Raw genomic sequence first — 23,457 nt, 5'->3', positions numbered from 1 at the left:
AATGCAGTTCTTATAAAGGAACAATAAAACCACTATATCACAACTCTAATAGGTAAAAGTAAAAGGACTGACCATACCAAGTGTTGGTAAGGATGTAAAGCAACCTGCACTCTCATATGCTGCTGGTGGGAGCATAAAATGGTTCAACCTCTTTGGAAAACATTGTACTATCTTCATAAAATGTTAAACATACATCTAACATGTGACTCAGCCAATTCCACTCCTACGATACCCAAGAGAAATAAAAACATATATCCAGACAGAAACTTATACTTGAATATTTAAAGCAGTTCTATTTGTATTAGATTTAAAAACAGCTAAAAACTGGCAATAATCTGCATATACATCAACAGGTGACTGGATAACCAAATTGTGGTATATCGATATAACAGAATTTTACTCTGCAATAAAAAGGAACAAACTATTGATATGAAAAAACACATGGATAAATCTCAAACTCATTATACTGAGTGAAAGAAGCCAAATCAAAAAAAGGATAGGGCTTCCCTGGTGGCGCAGTAGATGAGAGTCCGCCTGCCGATGCAAGGGACATGGGTTCGTGCCCCGGTCTGGGAGGATCCCACATGCCGCGGAGCAGCTAGGCCCGTAAGCTATGGCCGCTGAGCCTGCGCGTCCAGAGCCTGTGCTCCGCAAAGGGAGAGGCCACAACAGTGAGAGGCCCATGTACCACAAAAAAAAAAAAAAAAAAAAGGATATATACTGTATGCTTCCATTTACCTAAAAATTCCAGAAAATGCAGACAAATTTGTAGAAACAGAAAATTAATCAGTGGTGCCTGGGTATGAAGGAGGTGGCAGGGGAGGGGGAAGAGGAGGGACAAAAGAAAACTTTTGGGGGTTATGGAAAGGCTCATAATCTTGACTGTAATGATGGTTTCATGGGTGTACACATATGCCAAAACTCATAAAACTGTACAATTTAAATGTATGTGATTTACTATACCTCAATAAACCTCTTCTGAAAATGCCAATTTCATAAAAGATAAAGGCAAATTACTAAGGATACTAAAGAGAGAGAACAACTAAATGCAGAGCATAACCCTGAACTGGATCCTGGACTGGAGGGGAAAAACATATGCTATAAAGTACAATTAGGACTTCCCTGGTGGCCCAGTGGTTAAGACGCCGTGCCTCCAATGCAGGGGGCACAGGTTTGAACCCTGGTCAGGGAACTAAGATCCCACATGCTGCGTGGCCAAAAAAAAATTATTAAAAAAAAATTAATAATAAAGTACAATTAACAAAATTAGAATATGGATTGTACATTAAAGAATTTATGGGACTTCCCTGGTGGCGCAGTGGTTAAGAATCCGCCTGTCAATGCAGGGGCTACGGGTTCAATCCCTGGCCCGGGAAGATCCCGCATGCCGCAGAACAACTAAGCCCGTGCGCCACAACTACTGAGCCTGCCCTCTAGAGCCCACGAGCCACAGCTACTGAAGCCCGCGCACCTAGAGCCTGTGCTCTGCAACAAGAGAAGCCACCGCAATAAGAAGCCCGTGCACTGAAACAAAGAGTAGCCCCCGCTCGCTGCAACTAGAGAAAGCCCGCATGCAGCAATGAAAACCCAATGCAGCCAAAAAAATAAATAAAATAAAATAAAATAAAACTTTAGGACATTCCCTTAAAAAAAAAAAAGAACTTATGAATGTTAAATCTCTTGAATTGGATCACTGTACTGTGTTTATAAAGGGGGGCTATTCTATTCTTAAGAAATGTACACTGAAGTACTAAGCAGTAAAGCTGCCTGATGAGTGCAATCTTCTCTCAATAAAGAAAACAATATGATGTATCAAAATTTACTGAAAAAAACAAGGCAAATCTCAATTGATTAAAAATAAAGCATTTCACAAAGTCCAACAACCTTTCACAATAGAAACACACAAACTAGGAATAGAAGGTAACTTCTTCAACATGATGAAAGCTGTATATGAGAAGCAGCTAACATCGTATTCAATGGTGAAAGACAGAAAGCCTGTCCTCTAAAATCAAGAATAAGACATGATGCCAGCTTTCATCACTTCTATTCAACACAGTACTGGAAGTTCTAGTCAGAGCAATTAAACAAGAAAAAGAAACAAAAGACATCCATATTGGAAAGGAAGAAGTAAAACTATCTCTATTCACAGGTGACATGATCTTGTATGTATAAAATCTTAAAGAACCTTTTAAAAATGTGGAAGTAATAAATGAATTCAGCAAAACTGCAGGTTACAAAACCAACACACAAAACTGTTACATTTCTATACACCAGAAATGAGCAATCAATTAAGAAAATTTAAAAAAAAATCCCACTTACAATATCATCAAAAAGAATAAAATATTTAGGAATAAACTTAACCAAGGAGGTGTAGACTTGTACACTGAAAACTAGAAAACATTGCTGAAAGAAATTAAAGACCTAAATAAATGGAAAAACATCTCACTCTCATGGGTAGAAAGACAGTATTGTAAAAATGACACTACCCAAAGAGATACATAGATTCAACGTAACACCTACCAAAAGCCCAATGGCCCTTTGTGAAGAAATTTTAAAAACCTATCCTAAAATTCATATAGATTCTCAAGGGACCCAGAGGAGCCAAAATAATATTGGAAAAGAACAAAGTTGGAGGGCTCCCACTTCCCTATTTCAAATGTATAGTACAACCAAGTTACGATAATCAGTATGGTACTGGTATACAGATAGACATATAGACCAATACAACAGAAAGCACAGAAATATAACTCTGATATCTATGGTCAATTGATTTTTTTTACATTAATTTATTTATTTTTGGCTGCATTGGGTCTTCGTTTCTCTGCGAGGGCTTTCTCTAGTTGTGGCAAGCAGGGGCCACTCTTCATCACGGCGCCTGGGCCTCTCATTATCGCGGCCTCTCTTGTTGCGGAGCACAGGCTCCAGACGCACAGGCTCAGTAGTTGTGGCTCACGGGCCTAGTTGCTCCGCGGCATGTGGGATCCTCTCAGACCAGGGCTTGAACCCGTGTCCCCTGCACTAGCATGCAGATTCTCAACCACTGCACCACCAGGGAAGCCCCTGGTCAATTGATTTTTGACAAGGATGCAAGACCGTTCAACTGGGAAAGAATAATCTCTTCAACAAATTTTACTAGAATAATTGGATATGCACATGTAAAATAATGAAGTTATTTAGGCCCTTACCTTACACCACACACAAAATTAACTCAAAATGGATCAAACACCTGAATTTAAGAGCTAAAGCTGTAAAACCCTCAGAGAAAAACATAGGGGAAAACCTTCATGACCTTGAATTTGGTCATAGTTTCTTAAATATGACACGAAAAGCACAGGCAACAAAAGAAACCAATAAATTGTACTTCATCAAAATGAAAAGAATTTTGTTCATCAAAGGACACTATCAAAAAAAGTGAAAAGACAACCCACAAAATGAGCAAAAATACTTGCAAATCATATAAGGGTTTAATATCCAGACTATACAAAGAAGTCTTACAACTCAACAACCAAAAGAAAAACAACCCTATTTTTCCTGAACTATAGTTGATTTACAATGTCATCCTATCAGGTGTACAGCACAGTGATTCAGATATATACATATACATGTATATGTATATATATATACATGTTTATATATGTACATATATGTGTATATGTATGTGTGTATATATATATATATATATATATAGAGAGAGAGAGAGAGAGAGAGAGAGAGAGAGATTCTTTTCCCATATAGGTTATTACAGAGTATGGAGTATAGTTCCCTGTGCTATACAGTAGGTCCTTGTTAGTTATCTATTTTATATAAATAGTAGTGTGTATATGTTAATCCCAACCCCTAATTTATCCGTCCCCCCACTTTTCCCCTTTGGTAAACAAAAGTTTGTTTTCTATGTCTCTGAGTCTGTTTGTATATTGTAAATAAGCTCATTTGTATCTTTTTTTGGGAATTTCACATATAAGCAGTATCATATTTGTCTTTGGCTGACTTACTTCACTTAGTGTGATAACCTCTATGTCCACCCATGTTGCTGCAAATAGCATTATTTCATTCTTTCTTATGGCTGAATAATATTCCATTGTGTTTATATATATATATATACACACACACACACACACACACACACCACATCTTCTTTATCCATTTATCTGTTGATGGACACTTAGGTTGCTTCCATGTCGTGACTATTGTAAATAGTGCTGCAATAAACATTGGGGTGCAAGTATCTTTTTGAATTATAGCTTTCTCCGGATATATGCTCAGGAGTTGGATTGCAGGATCATATATGGTAACTCTATTTTTAGTTTTTTAAGGAACCTCCACACTGTTCTCCAGAGTGCCTGCATCAATTTACACTCCCTCTGACAGTGTAGGAGGGTTCCTTTTGCTCCACACACTCTCCAGCATTTATTATTTGTAGACTTTTCGATGACAGCCATTCTTTTTTTTTAATTTTTTTAAAATTTATTTATTTATTTATTTATTTATTTATTTATTTATGGCTGCATTGGGTCTTCGTTGCTGCGCACAGGCTTTCTCTAGTTGTGGAGAGCAGGGGCTACTCTTCGTTGCAGTGCACAGGCTTCTCACTGTGGTGGCTTCTCTTGTTGTGAAGCACGGGCTCTAGGTACACGGGCTTCAGTAGTTGTGGCATGTGGCCTCAGTAGTTGTGGCTCCCAGGCTCTAGAGTTCAGGCTCAGTAGTTGTGGCACACAGGCTTAGTTGCTCTGCAGCATGTGGGATCTTCCTGGACCAGGGCTCGAACCCTTGTCCCCTGCACTGGCAGGCAGATTCTTAATCACTGCGCCACCAGAGAAGTCCCTCGATGATGGCCATTCTGACTGGAGTGAGGTGATACCTCACTATAGGAAAAACCCAATTTTATTTATTTATTTTTTATTTAAACAACAGAACAATTTTTCTTACAGTTCTGAAGGCTAGAAAGTCCAAGATCAAGGTTTAGCCAACACTCTTCTATGGTGAAGGCTCTCTTCCTGGCTTGCAGACAGCTTCCTTCTTGCATGGTGGGGGCAGGGGGTGCAAGGAAAGCAAGTTCTCTGGTGCCTCTTCTTATAAGGGTACTAATCTCATCACGAGGGCCCTACCTCGTCTAAACCTAATTACCTCCCAAAGGTGCTATCACCAAACACATTGAGAGTTTGGGCTTCAGCATCTGAACCTGGGGCAGAGGGGACACAGTTCAGTTCACAGCATTTTGTAAAAACTGGCACCAGTAGAAATGCTAATTTTTTTAATGTTCATCAGCTTATAACACCATTTATAACAACATTTAACATGATATTAATACATTTGTAATCTTAAAAAAAAACAATTTTAAAAGAGGCAAAGGACTTTAATAGACATTTCTCCAAAGAAGCTATGTAAATAGCCAATAAGCACATGAAAAGATGCTCAATGTCATTAGATATCAGGAAAATGCAAACCAAAGGCACAATGAGAAACCACTTCACACCTACTAAGATGGCTATAATAATATATATTTTTTAAGCCCAGAAAATAACAAGTGTTGGTGAGGATGTGGAGAAACTAGAACCCTCATTCAACTGCTGGTGGAAATGTAAAATGGTGCAGCCACTATGAAAAACAGTTTGGTGGTTCTTCAAAAAGTTAAACATAAAATTACCATGTTACCAAACATTCCAGTCCCAGATATATATCCAAAAGAATTAAAAACAGGGATTCGAACAGATACTTGTACATCGATGTTCACAGCAGCACTATTCACAATAACCAAAAGGTGGCAACAACTCAAGCATCCATCAACTGATGAACAGATAAACAAAATGTGGTATATACGTAAAATCAAATATTATTCAACCATAGGAAGGAATACAGTTCTGATGCCATGGACATGCCACAACATGGACCCTGAAAATATTAATGCTAAATGAAATAAGCCAGACACAAAAGGATAAATATTGTATGATTCCACTTATATGAAATATCTAGAACAAGCAAATTCACAGAGACAGAAAGTAAATTAGAGGTTACCAGGGGAGGCAGTAATGAGGAGTAATTGTGTAATGGGTACAGAATTTCTATGGGTACAGAGTGGTGATGGTTGTACAACACTGTGAATGTACTTAATGCCACTGAATTGTACACTTAAAATGGTTAAAATGGCAAATTTTATATATTTTAGTGCAGTAAAAATTATAGTAGAATGTCAGCAAATGAATATAAAAAGAAGGATGGAATTAGAAAAATAGCCAGTTGTCAACCTTCACAGTACTAATTTAGGCAAGAAGTCTCCATGGATGGTGAAAGTGGGATGAGAAATTGGATTTTACATAGTCTCAAACTATCACCTCACAAAACACTTAGGAATAACAAAGGGAAGAAATACATAAGTTTATACTGGCGAAACCTGGAAGACACCATTTTAACCAAGAAATCAAAGTTAGCACCACCAACAATAGAGTAAATTGATCCTGCATGCCACCCAATAGAATCACTTCTGTGATTTTCTAGCCCCAAATTCATAACCTGGTCTAATCATGAGGAAACTTTGAACAAACCTTAATTTGGTTAGGATGGGGGAACTGGGAAGACATACTTTAAGGGTTCAAACTTGCAACTAGTAGATAAGTTCTGGAAATCTAATGTACAACATAGTGATTACAGTCAACAATACTGTTCTATAAATTTTAAAATTGCTAGAAGACTAGAGCTTAACTGTTCTCAACAAAACAAAACGATATTACTGTGACATGATAAAGGTGTTAGCTAACATTACTGCAGTAATCATACTGCAACATATAAGTGTATCAAATCAACAGGTCATACACATCAAATTTACACAGTATTATATGTCAATTATATCTCAATAAAATTTCTTTTTAATTTTTAAAAAACAAATTAAGTCACATTCTACAAAATGACTGTTCTGTGATCTTCAAAAGTGTCAAGGTCATGAAAGTCAAGGCAAGAATGAGAAAGTGTTCCACTGAAAGAGACTGGTGACTAGGTGAATCCTACGTTGAATCCATTTTGTGTAAAGAACAATATTGAGAAACTTGAACGGGGTCCCTGGTAAAAGGGTATACAAGAGTTCTTTGTACTATTCCTATAATAGTTTTGTAACCCCTGAGGGGTGGCTGAGAGGCGGGAGGGATTCCCACACCTGGAGGGACCCTCGGGGGCTTGGATCAGGGGTGAGTACACCCAGCATTTCCCTGCTCAAGGCTGGGGAAGTCTGTCTGGCTCTCGGGCAGGGTCTTACGCCATGAGAGGCCCCCTCTGGGCCGTGTTGGTCCTGGGAGTGCAGGGGGAGAACAGGAGAGGCCAGAGGTGGAGGGGAGAAGAGAGGCAGTCAGGAGGGCCCCTCCAGGACCAGAGGAGTGGGAGAGGAGTGGAGGGCGTTGGCCCTGCCAACCCAAGCCCGGGAGACCTGCTGGGCTCCCAGGTCGGGTCCCCCGCCCTCAACGGCCCCCTCGAGGCCATGTGGGTCCTGGGGGCATAGGAGGGAGGCCAGGGAGATCAGAGGTCGGGGACATGCCAGGACCCCTTCAGTTCCTTTGAGCCTAAGCCCCACCCCCTAAACGCCCCAAGGGCCTTTTCCAGCCCTCTGGGTCCTAAGCATAGGTCCCGCCCACCATCCAAACCCTGCCCCTGCTTAGGCCCCACTGACCACAGCCAAGGCCTTTTCCACTTTTTCTTTTTTCTCCTCCTCTTTTTTACTATTGTGGTTCAGTTTTACCTTCCAGTTGTTTCATCTATATGTTTATTTTTATACTCTTTTATATCTGTTAGTTTCCTAGTCTAATTTTATTTTTTACTTTGTTATTGTTCTTTCTTCCTTTTCCACCCCATGTGGCTTGCAGGATCTTGGTTCACAAGTTGGGGGTTGGGCTGAAGCTCCTGCGGTGGGAGCTCCAAGTCTGAACCAGTGGATTAACAGAGAGCCTCAGACCCCAGGGAATATTCATAGGATGAGGTCTCACGGAGGTCCTCATCTCAGCACCAAGACCCAGCTCTACCGAACAGCCTATAAATTCCAGTATTGGAAGCCTCAGTCCAAACAACCAGTAAGACAGGAACACAATCCCACTCATCAAAAAATCAGAAACAAAAAAAAAAACATAGACAGCAAAAAAAATACATCACAGGGGCTTCCCTGGTGGCGCAGTGGTTGAGAATCTGCCTGCTAATGCAAGAGACATGAGTTCGAGCCCTGGTCTGGGAGGATCCCACATGCCGCGGAGCAACTAGGCCCGTGAGCCACAATTACTGAGCCTGCGCATCTGGAGCCTGTGCTCTGCAACAAGAGAGGCCATGATAGTGAGAGGCCCATGCACCACGATGAAGAGTGGCCCCCACTTGCCACAACTAGAGAAAGCCCTCGCACAGAAACGAAGACCCAACACAGCAAAAATAAATAAATTAATAAACTCCTACCCCCAACATCTTCTTAAAAAAAAATACACCACAGATGAAGAATGTAAAAACCTACAAGACCAAATAAATTAGGAGGAAATAGGTAAGTAATCTACCTGAAAAAGGATCACAGTAATGATAGCAAAGATGATCCAGAATCTCAGAAATAGAATGGAGGCACAGATTGAAAAAATACAAGAAATGTTTAACAGAGATGAACAACACAATAACTGAAATGAAATATACACTAGAAGGAATCAATAACAGAAGAATTGAGGCAAAAGGAGGAATGAGTGAGGTGGAAGACAAAATGGTGGAAATAACTGCCAAGGAGAATAAAGAAAAAAGAATGAAAACAATTGAAGACAATCTCAGAGACCTCTGTAACAACACTAAATGCACCAATATTCGAATTATAGGGGTCCCAGAAGAAGAGAAAAAGAAAGGGTCTGAGAAAATATGTGAAGAGATTATAGTCAAAAACTTCCATAACATGGGAAATGAAATAGTCACTAAGTCCAGGAAGTGCAGAGAGTCCCATAAGGATAAACTCTAGGAGAAACACATCAGGACATATATTAATCAAACTAACAAAAATTAAATTCAAAGAAAAAATATTAAAAGCAGCAAGGGAAAAAAACAAACAATAATATACACAGGAATCCCCATAAGGTTATCAGCTGATTTTCCAGCAGAAACTCTGCAGGCCAGAAGGGAGTGGCAGGATATACTTAAATTGAGGAAAGAGAAAAACCTACAACCAAGATTACTCTACCCGGCAAGGATTTCATTCAGATTCGACGGAGAAATCAGAAGCTTTTCAGACAAACAAAAGGTAAGAGAATTCAGCACCACCACACCAGCTTTACAGCAAATGCTAAAGAAACTTCTCTAGGGGGGAAACACAAGACAAGAAAAAGACCCACAAAAACAAACCCAAGACAATTAATAAAATGTCAATAGGAACATACATATCAATAATAACCTTGAATGTAAATGGATTAAATGCCCTAACCAAAAGACACAAACTGGCTGAATGGATACAAAAACAAGACCCATATATATGCTGTCTACAAGAGACCCACTTCAGACCTAGGGACACATACAGACAGAAAGCTAAGGGATGGAAAAAGATATTCCATGCAAAAGGAAATCAAAAGAAAGCTGGAATAGCATTACTCGTATCAGATAAAACAGACTTTAAAATAAAGACTCTTACAAGAAATAAGGAAGGACACTACATAATGATCAAGGGATCAATCCAAGAAGATATAACAATTATAAATATGTATGCACCCAACATAGGAGCACCTCAATACATAAGGCAAATGCTAACAACCATGAAAGGCAAAATCAACAGTAACACAATCATAGTAGGGGACTTTAACACCCCACTTACACCAATAGACAGTTCATCCAAACAGAAAATAAATAAGGAAACACAAGCTTTAAATGACACAATAGACACAGATAGATTTAACTGATATTTACAGAACACTCCACCCCAAACTGGCAGAATACACTTTCTTCTCAAGTGCACATGGAATATTCTCCAGGATAGATCACATCTTGGGTCACAAATCAAGACTCAGAAAATTTAAGAAAATTGAAATCATATCAAGCATCTTTTCTGCCGAAAATGCTGTAAGACTGCCAATCAATTACAGGAAAATATCTGTAAAATACACAAATACAAGGAGGCTAAACAGTGCACTACTAAATAAGAAATTAAAGAAGATGTTTAATAAGATTTAATAAGAAATTAAATAAAATGTCAGAAATTGAAGAAATTAAAGAAGAAATTTTAAAAATACATAGAAACAAATGACAATGAAAACACAATGACCCAAAACCTATGGGACACAGCAAAAGCAGCTCTAAGAGGGAAGTTTATAGCAATTCAATCTCACCTCAAGAAACAAGAAAAATCTCAAATAAACAATCTAACCCTATACCTAAAGCAACTAGAGAAAGAAGAACAAAGAAAACCCAAAGTCAGTAGAAGGAAAGAAATCATAAAGATCAGAAAAGAAATAAATGAAACAGAAATGAAGAAAACAATAGCAAAGATCAATAAAACTAAAAGTTGGTTCTTTGAGAAGATAAACAAAATTGATAAGCCCTTAGCCAGGCTCATCAAGAAAACAAAGGAGGGTATGCAAATCAATAAAATTAGAAATGAAAAAGGAGAAATCACAACTAACACTGCAGAAATACAAAGGATTATAAGAGACTACTACAAACAACTATAAGCCAATAAAATGGACAACCACGAAGAAATGGACAAATTATTGGAAAAGTACAATTTTCCAAGACTGAACCAGGAAGAATTAGAAAATATAAACAGACCTATCACAAATAATGAAGTTGAAACTATAATTAAAAATCTTCCAACAAACAAAAGACCAGATGGCTTCACAGCCTAATTCTATCAAACACACAGAGCAGAGCTAACACCGATCCTTCTCAAACTCTTCCAAAAAACTGCAGAGGAAGGAACACTCCCAAATTCATTCTACCAAGCCACCATCACCCTGATACCAAAACCAAAAAAATATATCACAAAAAAAGAAAAATATAGACCAATATCACTGATGAACATAGATGCAAAAATCCTGAACAAAATACTAGCAAACAGAATCCAACAACATACTAAAAGGATCATACCCCATGATCAAGTGGGATTTATCCCAGTGATGCAAGGATTCTTCAATATACGCAAACCAATGTGATACACCATATTAACAAATTAAGGAATAAAAACCATATGATCATCTCAATAGATGCAGAAAAAGCTTTTGACAACATTCAATACCAATTTATGATAAAATCTCTCCAGAAAATGGGCATAGAGAGAACCTACCTCAACACAATAAAGGCGATATATGACAAACCCACAGCAAACATCATTCTCGATGGTGAAAAACTGAAAGTGTTTCCACTAACATCAGGGACAGGACAAGGATGTCCACTCTCGCCACTCTTATTCAACATAGTTTTGGAAGTCTTAGCCATGGCAATCAGAGAAGAAAAAGATATAAAAGGAATACAAATTGGGAAAGAAGAAGTAAACCTGTCACAGTTTGCAGATGACACGATACTGTACACAGAAAATCCTAAAGATCTACCAGAAAACTGCTAGAACTAATCAAGGAATTTGGTAAGGTTGCAGGATACAAAATTAATGCACAGAAATCTCTGGCATTCCTATACACTAACAATGAAAAATCAGAACGAGAAATTAAGGAAACAATCCCATTTACCATCACAACAAAAAGACGAATATATCTAGGAATAAACCTACCTAAGGAGGCAAAAGACTGGGACTCAGAAAACTATAAAACCCTGACGAAAGAAATCAAAGATGACATAAACAGATGGAGAAATATACCATGTTCTTGGATTGGAAGAATCAATATTGTGAAAATGACTATACTACCCAAAGCAATCTACAGATTCCATGCAATCCCTATGATTGGGATTGCATATGGAGATGGCATTCTTCACAGAATTAGAACAAAAAATTTTACAATTGGTATGGAAACACAAAGACCATGAATAGCCAAAGCAATCTTGAGAAAGAAAAACAGAGCTGGAGGAACAGGCGCCCCAACTTCAAACTATACTACAAAGCTACAATAATCAAGACAGTATGGTACTGGCACAAAAACAGAAATATAGACCAATGGTACAGGATAGAAAGCCCAGAGATAAACCCACACATGTGTGGTCACCTAATTTATGACAAAGGAGGCAAGACCATAGAATGGAGGAAAGACAGCCTCTTCAGTAAGTTGTGCTGGGAAAACTGGACAGCTACATGGAAAAGAATGAAATTAGGACACTCCCTAACACCATATACAAAAATAAACTCAAAATGGATTAAAGACCTAAATGTAAGACCAGACACTATAAAACTCTTAGAGGAAAACATAGGAAAAACACTCTTTGACATAAACCACAGCAAGATCTTTTTTGACCCACCTCCTAGAGTAATGAAAATAAAACCAAAAATAAAGAAATGGTACCTAATGAAACTTCGAAGCTTTTACACAGCAAAGGAAACCATAAACAAGATGAAAAGACAACCCTCAGAATGGGAGAAAATATTTGCCAATGAAACAATGGACAAAGGATTAATCTCCAAAATTTACAAGCAGCTCATGCAGCTCAGTATCAAAAAACAAACAACCCAATTAAAAAATGGCTGAAGACCTAAATAGACATTTCTCCAAAGAAGACATACAGATGGCCAAGAGGCACATAAGATGCTCAACATCACTAATTATTAGAAAAATGCAAATCAAAACTACAATGAGGTAACACCTCAAACCGGTCAGAGTGGCCATTATCAAAAAATCTAGAAACAATAAATGCTGGAAAGGGTGTGGTGAAAAGGGAACCCTCCTGCACTGCTGGTGGGAATGTGAACTGATATAACCACTATGTAAAACAGTATGGAGGTTCCTTATAAAACTAAAAATAGAACTACCATATGACCCAGCAATCCCACTACTGGGCATATATCCTGAGAAAACCATAATTCAAAAAGGTACATGTAGCACAATGTTCATTGCAGCACTATTTACAAATAGCCAGGACATGGAAGCAACCTAAGTGTCCATCAACAGACGAATGGATAAAGAAGATGTGGCACATATATACAATGGAATATTACTCAGCCATAAAAAGAAACAAAATTGATATATTTATAGTGAGGTGGATGGACCTAGAGTCTGTCATACAGAGTGAAGTTAAGTCAGAAAAAGAAAAACAAATACTGTATACTACCATATACATATGGAATCTAAAAAATAAAAAATGGTACTAATGAACCTAGTGGCAGGGCAGGAATAAAGACACAGACATCGAGAATGGACTTGAGGACACAGGGTGAGGAAGGATAAGCTGGGATGAAGTGAGAGAGTAACATGGACATATATATGCTACCAAATGTAAAACAGATAGCTAGTGGGAAGCAGCCGCATAGCACAGGGAGATCAGCTTGGTGCTTTGTGACCACCTAGATGGGTGGGATAGGGAGGGTGGGAGGGAGTCTCAAGAGGGAGGGGATATGGGGATATATGTATGCATATGACTGATACACTTTGTTGTACAACAGAAGCTAACACAGTATTATGAAGCAATTATACTCCAATCAAATCTATTAAAAAAAGAAATAACCCATATCACTTTTTCAGAAACCCTTTCTAGTAAAGAACAAAGGAAGCAAAATATTTCAAAGCTTGGTTAAGTAAGTAGATCTGATCTAAAATATAACCTCTAAAGGATCACATGAAGTAGTAATGATTCTTCCTAGAACTTGATATAGCATATTTTCAAATGCTTGGAGAATAAAGGCAGAGATTTCACTCACCATTTTGGGCAGCCTTATCAACATATCTTTACAGCGCAGTACACATGTAGATGCTCTTTGAAAATCCTGTTGAACAACTGCCTGGGAAAGCAAAAAAATGTCAGTAACTGGTTAAAATAACAAGCTATTCGTCTATAAGTCAAATCTAACATATTTTTAACTGGTGTTAAAAAGTCTTAATTTCTTTTCTAATCTTCTTAGCAATGCTAACTGGTTGAGCTAAACATAATAGCCAGCTCAAAATACAGAGAAATAAGTGATAAGAATCTTCGGTAAGACAAAGTTGACACTGAATGACAAGAGTTATTTCAATTTTCTGGAAATATCAAAATTGGTGTATTATACAATCTTATGTTATTATATTATGATATAATGCCATGTCTGATAATGTTTCCCCAGCTTGAAGAGCTCTTGTATTTATCTCCACATTAGAGGAGTTTTTTACATTAAACAGCAGTCTTTTGTCCTAAAACAGGCTCATAGTAACTTCACAGTCTGAAATGCTGTGAACATCTGCTATGAAAGGCAGTTTAGTTCAATCCTATCTTGGAGCTAGAAGAGCTACTCTGATATTCATTACGTATAACCTTGAACCTTATGCTCTCATGGCTTTAGCTTCCTCATCTATAAAACGAGGATGCTGTACTAAATTACCTCTTAAGATTTCTTTCAGCTCTACCATTCTATGACACTCAAATGAACGAAAACATCAATCACACATTACTTCCACACTTGTAGAAGAGGCTTGTTTCAGTCATTAAAGAATTTAGCTGATGAGGCATATTAAAAGAAACGTGGACATACACAAAAAAATAATTTTCTGAAGTACTTTCTCGGGGGAAAATCCCTACATTCACTATTTTCTTTTCTTTATGTGGTGTCAAATATTTTTGTGCTTTGGATAATAAAAGAACTGAGTAGAGAGAACAAAAGATGAGGAATGTAAGAAGCCAGCTTCTCTCTAGTTTTCTCCTCTATCTACTTGCTGAATCTTAAGCTTGACATTTTGCTGAGTAGATACCCTTCTCTAAGGCTTTAATACTAGATTTTGTCAAAGGAGAAAAAAAACTGTAAGCACAAGAACTTTAATAAACCAAATCTCAATTATCTATAGAGATTACAAAATAATATTCCCATCTATACAAATAAATGTTTGATGAATACGTGCTAACTGATTCATTATTCAAGGTGAAGAAAATATTATAAAAGAGATACACTGAGTGACAAACATCAATATCAGAGGAGGATGCTTTCTGTTCTTGAAAGATATAAAACAATACAAGCCTTTAACAGTCAAAGAATCCATAAAGTGTCTATCAATACTCAGATTTTACAAAGGTCCAAAGGTCTTTTCATGTTTTCCTAAAACTTATTGAGGTAGAAGGCAACTATTAAAAAACTTATTCAGGGCTTCCCTGGTGGCGCAGTGGTTGAGAATCTGCCTGCTAATGCAGCGGACACAGGTTCGTGCCCTGGTCTGGGAGGATCCCACAGGCCGCTGAGCAACTAAGCCCGTGAGCCACAACTACTGAGCCTGCGCTCCGCAACAAGAGTGGGCGCGATAGTGAGAGGCCCGCGCACTGCGATGAAGAGTGGCCCCCACTTGCCACAACTAGAGAAAGCCCTCGCACAGAAATGAAGACACAACACAGCCCAAAATAAATTAATTAATTAATTTTAAAAAATCAGAGAGAACATTTCCCGGCTGTGGTCAGAGGAAGTCCTGACTACTGAATAAAGGCACAGAGAGATGCAACATTGCTGCCTTTGAAGATGGGAGAATGAGGCTAAGAGCCAGGGAAGGCAGGGCTTAAAAAAAAAAAAAAAAAAAAAAGAAACTTATTCACTGAGAAATTGATAAAATACAATTTATTGGTTTTTTCTTGTTAAAAAAGAATATATGACTTTTACAGAGATCTTTAAAAATACAGAATGGGCTTTCCTGGTGGCGCAGTGGTTGAGAGTCCGCCTGCTGATGCAGGGGACACGGGTTCGTGCCCCGGTCCGGGAGGATCCACATGCCACAGAGCGGCTAGGCCCATGAGCCATGGCTGCTGAGCCTGCACGTCCGGAGCCTGTGCTCCACAACGGGAAAGGCCACAACAGTGAGAGGCCCGCGTACCGAAAAAAAAAAAAAAAAAAAAAGAATATTTTAAAAGAATAAAATCAACTGTAATCTCCAAACTCAGATGATCACTACTGATATTCGGGTGTATTTCCTTTCAAAACCATCTAGGTTTATATTTATAGAGTTTGGATCTTGTTTTACTTAATTTCTAAATTTGAATTGTTAAGTAAACAATCTAAAATTAAACATCTTTTTCTTTCAATAACAAAAAATATACTGAGATTTTATCACAGAGGAAATAACAGGTCTAATAACTGAAGCTAGTTTTGAAAATTTATTCATCTTGTTGGGCCAGAAATCAATATTTCAAACCCGAACAATATAGAATTCCAGTAAGAGAAGTCTTAAGGAAGAGGCAGCATGATGTAATGCTGTAGAAACCTTTGGTGAGCATCATACTTACCAGTGGAGCTTTCTGAAAATCACACGCCCAGGTCCCACCACTTGGAGATTCTGAATCATTAGGTCTGGGATGATGCCCAGCCCATACTGATGTAGTAAAAAGAATATAGGATTTGGATTCCCAGCTTTCCCTCTTCTTTGCTCAGTGAACTTAGGCAAGTCACAACCTCTTTGAGCCTCAATTTCCTTAATCGTAAAATAGGCATAGTAATGTCTACCACACAGGATTGATCTTATGAGGATCAAATGAGACTACAGATATGAAGGCACTTTGTAAACTGTAAGGCAGTATACAAAAATGTTAACATATTTAACAGTCAAAACTACCACCAGTGCCAAGAATTGTAACAAAGGGAGTTATCTGTTCTTGTGTGGTACTCATTGCTTGTAAAATCATATGCTAGCAGGTCTATAAAGTATTATAGCTTATACTAATGGATAAAGGAATCTTAAGTTTCCCTTCCTTAGAAGAGAGAAGAAAAACTCCAAGGCTGGACCTGAACTGCTGCTGCAAAGGATTATTGCCATTATGCAAGGAATTAAATGTTAGACAGACTATCACCTAATATGCTGCTAAGTGATGATGACAACACAATCAATCCAAAGACAGTAAACTATGCTGAATGGATCCACTAAAAATTTATGCTAACTTCAACTGGACCTTCACTTTAGCTCAGCAAACAAGAATGTTACAGCTCCTAGTACCATGTCAAGTATATAGTAAATGCTCAGTAAAAATTAGTTTCCTTCTTTGTTGATTTTCTTAGGTCATTTCCCACCCAGATGTTCCAGCCCTTCTTCGTATTCTTCAAGTGCTCCATAACATACCACAACCTCCTACTGCACCTCTCCCAAAAATTACTTCACCTGCCACCTTGTTAAAAAAACTCATGCGCTCCTCAACATCTAATTCTTCTTTGCAGTGTAAAATACCTAACTTATGTCCCTTTCCTAACCAGAGAAAATTCACAATCTTCTTAATTTTTCACAGCATAATTAGTTGTTCACCTTTTGTTTTACTGTGGAACTGGAACTTCATTCATATGAAAGCAATTATCCTAGTGTAATATATCTGCTTATACATCTGTATCTTCCACAAAACTTACCTTAAGCTCCTATAAGAAAGGAACCACACGTTAACATGATTATTTTTTTGGCCACACCACTCACGTGGCTTGCGGCAGGGGTCCCTAACCAGGCCACATAGCAGGAGGTGAGCAGCGGGCCACTGAGCGAAGCTTCATCTGTATTTACAGCCACTCCCCATTGCTCACATTACCACCTGAGCTCCACCTCCTGTCAGATCAGCAGCAGCATTAGATTCTCATAGGAGTGTGAACCCTACTGGGAACTGCACATGCGAGGGATCTAGGTTGTGCACTCCTTATGAGAATCCAATGCCTGATGATCTGAGGTGGAGCTGAGGCAGCAATGCTAGAGCTGGGGAGTGGCTACAAATACAGATTATCATTAGCAGAGAGGTTTGACTGCACAGAGACCATAATAAATCAATCGCTTGCAGGCTCATATCAAAACCCTATCAGTGAGTGGCGAGTGACAATTAAGCTCCATCTGGTGCCAGGCTTTATAGTGGCAAGTGAATTGATGTACTTCAATTGTACAGTTGCATCTGGTGGCAGGCTTTAAGTCAGGATCCGACACTTATTTCAGTCTGCACATGGCCCACCCATTATTTTATTTACCACTTCCGTCCACGTCTCTTTCCCGCACTGTGCGCTTGTCTCAATCACAGTTTTGGTAAGCCCACAAGCTAACCCTAGCCAAAATGAGTAAAAAACAAACGTGCTAGAGAGCTTCTTTGAAAAGGGGAAAGACCCAATGATGAGAAAGCAGAAGACTCTAACACTGACAACAAAAAGAAAGCTGCATTTAAAAGAAAATACCAAGAGTCCTTCTTAAATTATGGGTTCATTGCAATGGGTGATTCACATTCTCCAAGCCCGCTTTGTATAATATGTGGTGATCGGCTAACCAACGAAGCCATGAAACCTTCAAAACTGCTTTGCCAAATGGAGACCAAGCACCCTGCATTAAAAGATAAGCCTTCAGAGTTTTTCAAAAGAAAAAAAACATGAACATGAAGAATAGAAGCAATTATTGAAGGCCACCACTTCATCAAACGTGTCTGCTCTGAGAGCATCATTCTTAGTGGCTAACTGCATTGCTAAAGCTAAGAAGCCCTTTACTATTGGTGAAGAGTTGATCCTGCCTGCTGCTAAGGACATCTGTCGTGAACTTTTCGGAGAGGTGGCACGTGTTCCTCTTTTGGTTAGCACCATACTAGACGACTTGATGAAATAGCAGAGGATATTGAGGCACAATTGTTTGAGAGGATTAATGAGTCACCATGGTATGCAATCCAAGTTGATGAGTCTACTGATGTTGACAAGGTAAGAATGCTTGTTTTAGTGTGACATATTTTTCAGGAGGATGTGCATGAGGATACGTTATGTGCACTTTTGTTGCCAACCAACACCACAGATACAGAACTATTCACGTCTTTGAATAATTACATATCAGGAAAACTGAATTGGTCATTTCGTGTCGGTATATGCGGACGGAGCAGCTGCCATGACTGGACGACTGTCTGGTTTCACTACTCGGGTCAAAGAAGTCGCTTCTGAATGTGAGTCTACACACTGTGTCATCCATAGAGAAATGCTGGCTAGCCAAAAAATGTCACCTGAACTTAGCAACGTTTTGTAGGATGTGATTAAAATTATCAACCACATTAAAGTACATGCCCTTAACTCACGTCTGTTCGCGCAGGTCTGTGAGGAGGTGGACACAGAGCACACACGTATTCTCTTATACACAGAAGTGAGACGGCTTTCTAAAGGTGGATCACTGGCCAGAGTTTCTGAGTTATGAGAGCCGCTTCAGAGATTTCTTTAGAAAAACAGTCACCACTGGCGGCGCATCTCAGTGACACAGAATGGGTCGCAAAACTTGCATACTTGTGTGACATATTCAACCTGCTCAACGAACTCAATCTGTCACTTCAGAGGAGAAGGATAACTGTGTTCAAGTCGGCAGATAAAGTGGCTGCATTCAAAGCCAAACTGGAATTATGGGAGTGACGAGTGAACATTGGGATTTCTGACATATTTCAAACATTAGGAGAGATTTTGAAAGAGACTGAGCCAGGGCCTTCTTTCTCCCAGCTGGTAAATGATCACCTATCTCAGCTTTTAAAAGAGTTTGAGCATTACTTCCCAACCACAAAAGACCCCCGAACGGGGAAGGAATGGATCTGCAACCCATTTGTGAATAAGCTAGGTGAATCGACTTTGTCCATGCTAGAAGAGGATCAACTGCTTGAGATCGAAAATGATGGTGGCCTTAAAAGTATGTTTGAGACAACTTCAAATCTCCATACGTTATGGATTAAAGTCAAAGCAGAATAATTCTGAGATTGCCACAAAAGCACTGAAAAGCCTGCTTCCATTTCCAACATCCTATCTTTGTGAAGCAGGGTTTTCTGCAGTGACAGCAACCAAAACGAGATTACGCAGTAGACTGGACATAAGCAACACACTTCCGGTGTCACTGTCTCCCATCACCCCCAGATGTGACAGTCTAGTTGCAGGAAAACAAGCTCAGGGCTCCCACTGATTCTGCATTATGGTGAGTTGTATAACTATTTCATTATATATTACAATGTAATATAAATAGAAATAAAGTGCACAATAAATGTAATGCACTTGAATCATCCCGAAACTATCCCGTCCCTCCCCGGTCCATGGAAAAATTGTCATTCACGAAACCAGTCCCTGGTGCCAAAAAGGTTGGGGACTGCTGGCTTGCGGGATCTTAGTTCCCTGACCAGGGATTGAAAGCTGGCCACGGCAGTGAAAGCACCGAGGCCTAACCACTGGACCGCCAGGGAATTCCCTGGTCTTTTTATCTCTACTGCACAGAGCATTTACTTATATAGCAAGCAGTAAATAAATGTTTATCCCTCTGTACACGTATTTGATCAGATTCATTTCCATCTCCTTCTGGTATATGACCCATTAATTACGCCTTCCTCTTTATCCAACTCCTCCAATATTCTTCCTGCCTTTTTATATTCTACCTATAATGTGTTCCTATATATTCTATTTTGAAAATAACGTTCCTTTGACTGTGCTTCTCTCAGCAGCTACAACTCAATTTTTCTTCTCACTGTCAAACATCCTGAGAGAATATGCTATATTAATGATTCTCAAATTTTAGCATAAACAGAATCATATTGAAGCCTTGCTAAACACAGATTGTTGGACCCTACTTCCAGAATTTCTGATTCATTGAGTCTTGGGTGGCACCCAAGAATTTTCATTTCAAACAAGTTCCCAGGTGATATTGATGCTACTGGTCCAGGAACGACACTTTGAGAATCACGGATCTAGACCAATCCTACACCAAAACAGTTCTGATTCTTTTATTTTTTTAATAGTTGATTGATTCGTTGATTGATTTTTTGGCTGTGTTGGGTCTTCGTTGCTGTGTGGGGACTTTCTCTAGTTGTGGAGAGCAGGGGCTACTCTTCGTTGTGGTGCACAGGCTTCTCATCACAGTAGCTTCTCTTGTTGCAGAGCACAGGCTCTAGCCACACGCAGGCTTCAGGAGCTGCAGCATATGGGCTCAGTAGCTGCGGCACACAGGCCCTAGAGCACACAAGCTTCAGTAGTTGCAGCTCATGGGCTCAGTAGTTGAGGCTCATGGACTCTAGAGCGCAGGCTCAGCGGCTGTGGTGCACAGGCTTAGTTGCTCCGTGGCATGTGGGATCTTCCTGGACCAGGGCTTGAACCTGTGTCCCCTACACTGGTAGGCGGATTCTTAACCAGTGCACCACCAGGGAAGTCCCAGTTCTGATTCTTTTTGGTCTCAGGGCCCTATAACTCTTAAAAATTATTGAGAACTTTGGGCGTCCCTAGTGGCACAGTGGTTGAGAATCTGCCTGCTAATGCAGGTGACATGGGTTCGAGCCCTGGTCTGGGAGGATCCCACACGCCACAGAGCAACTAGGCCCCATGAGCCACAACTGCTGAGCCTGCCCGTCTGGAGCCTGTGCTCTGCAACAAGAGAGGCCGCGATAGTGAGAGGCCCGCGCACCGCAATGAAGAGTGGCCCCCACTTGCCACAGCTAGAGAAAGCCCTCACACAGAATCGAAGACCCAACACAGCAAAAATAAATTAATTAATTAATAAACTCCTACCCCCGACATCTTCTTTATTTTTATTTTATTTATTTATTTTTTGCGGTACGCGGGCCTCTCACTGTTGTGGCCTCTCCTGTTGCGGAGCACAGGCTCGGACGCGCAGGCTCGGCGGCCATGGCTCATGGGCCTAGCCGCTCTGCGGCATGTGGGATCTTCCCGGACCGGGGCACGAACCCGTGTCCCCTGCATCAGCAGGTGGACTCTCAACCACTGCGCCACCAGGGAAGCCCCACACATCTTCTTTAAAAAAAAAAAATTATTGAGGACTCAAAGACATTTTGTCTATCTACCTTAAAGCTATCAATATTTACCATATTATAAATTAAAACTGAAATTTTTAAAAATATTTATTCATTGAAAAATGAGGTTGAATGTTAATATAAATAACACATCCTTGTGAAAACTATATTTTCCAAAAGTAAAAAAATTAGCAGAAAAGTACCACTGTACTACATTTTTACAAATCTGTAAATGGTTTAATAGAACACCTGGATTCTCATACCTGATTCTGCATTATACCTACTATAATGTTGTTTTGATTGAAGTATATGAAGAAAACCCATTCTTACAAATATATGTAGTTAGAAAATAGTCTTTTCAGATAATTGAAGCTAAATTCTTCTTTGATACAACACCAAAACTAAGCAAGTGGCAGCTTCTTAAAGGTTAGTTGCAGTGTGAATTCTGGAACCATACAAATGAACTTTTCATGAATGAACTTTTACATTAAAACCCATGGATCTATCTTACACTTTGACTCCATCTTTTACCCATGCATGATTTTGTAACAATATGAACTGGTAATTTGGAAAATATTGGTTAACTGAGTTATGTAGCTATACCAAGTTTGACACATTCCATTATAACATGTCCAAAAAAATCACATTCACCCTCACCACTCTTATTCAACATAATATTGAAAGTCCCAGCAGCACAATAGGCTAGAAAAGGAAATAAAGGAAATACAGATTGGAAAGGAATAAAACTGTCCCTATCTGCGGATGACATGATAGTTAAGTCTACACAGCCAATTCCAAGAAATTTACCAAAAAATTCTAGAACTAATAAGTGAATTCAGCAAAGAGATAAGATGTAAGATCGGGCTTCCCTGGTGGCACAGTGGTTAAGAATCCACCTGCCAATGCAGGGGACACGGGTTTGAGCCCTGGTCCGGGAATATCCCACATGACGTGGAGCAACTAAGCCCGTGCACCACAACTACTGAAGCCCACACGTCTAGAGCCTGTGCTCCACAACAAGGGAAGCCACCACAATGAGAAGCCCACGCACCGCAACGAAAGAGTAGCCCCCGCTCGCCGCTGCAAGTAGAGAAAGCCCACTACCCAACGCAGCCAAAAAAAAAGATGCAAGATCAACATATGAAAATCAATTTTAGAAGAATCACTCCTAGAATGGTGACTTAAAGATCTCTGAAACTCCACTCCTCCAGGAAAGCAATGAGGACTTGGGCAAACATTGTCAAAATTAACTTTTTCAGAACTCTGGAAATTTAAAAAGAGTTTGCAACAATCTCAGAGATATTTACTCAAGAAAACCAGCTGATTTTTCTTGAATAAAAGAACTTGGTACGGGCAACAAATATGTAGTATTTTAAATTGCTCATTTTATCCCCCTCTCCAGCCCTGCAAAAGTCTTGAAAACCAGTAGATTGGGAACCATATTAGCTTAGGAGGCAATGAAAAGACAGAATGAGTTTGGAGGAGCCAAAAAAAGCCCCATCCCCAGAGAATCATCACTAATTGACCAGTCTGGCAGCTCCATGGAAAAGCCCCATTCATAGGTCTTTTGTTTTGAGATATAATTCATATACCATAAAATTCAATTTTAAAGTGCACAATGAAAATTGCATTTTAAAACCACTGAAGTGGTTTTTAGTATATTCACAAGGTTGTGCAACCATCACCACT

The 23,457-nt window shown here is 39.3% G+C and overlaps 1 protein-coding gene across 2 annotated transcripts in view; it reads right to left on the bottom strand.

Annotated features, from left to right (window-relative positions):
* The window catches only part of TEX11 (testis expressed 11), a 358,129-nt gene that overhangs the window by 258,529 nt on the left and 76,143 nt on the right, over nucleotides 1–23,457 (bottom strand). For both annotated transcript variants that reach the window (XM_022561047.2, XM_089904417.1), the window contains exon 7: nucleotides 13,775–13,855. In XM_022561047.2, coding sequence (XP_022416755.1) covers nucleotides 13,775–13,855 — 81 coding nt within the window. The remainder of the gene's footprint in view (nucleotides 1–13,774; nucleotides 13,856–23,457) is intronic.

The sequence above is a fragment of the Delphinapterus leucas genome, chromosome X, assembly GCF_059928025.1.
Source record: "Delphinapterus leucas isolate spDelLeu-1000000601 "Yukka" chromosome X, BTC_Dleu_Yukka2, whole genome shotgun sequence".
NCBI lineage: Eukaryota > Metazoa > Chordata > Mammalia > Artiodactyla > Monodontidae > Delphinapterus > Delphinapterus leucas.
The sequence above is the reverse complement of the archived record's forward strand: the minus strand, read 5'-3'. Positions and strand labels throughout refer to the sequence as shown.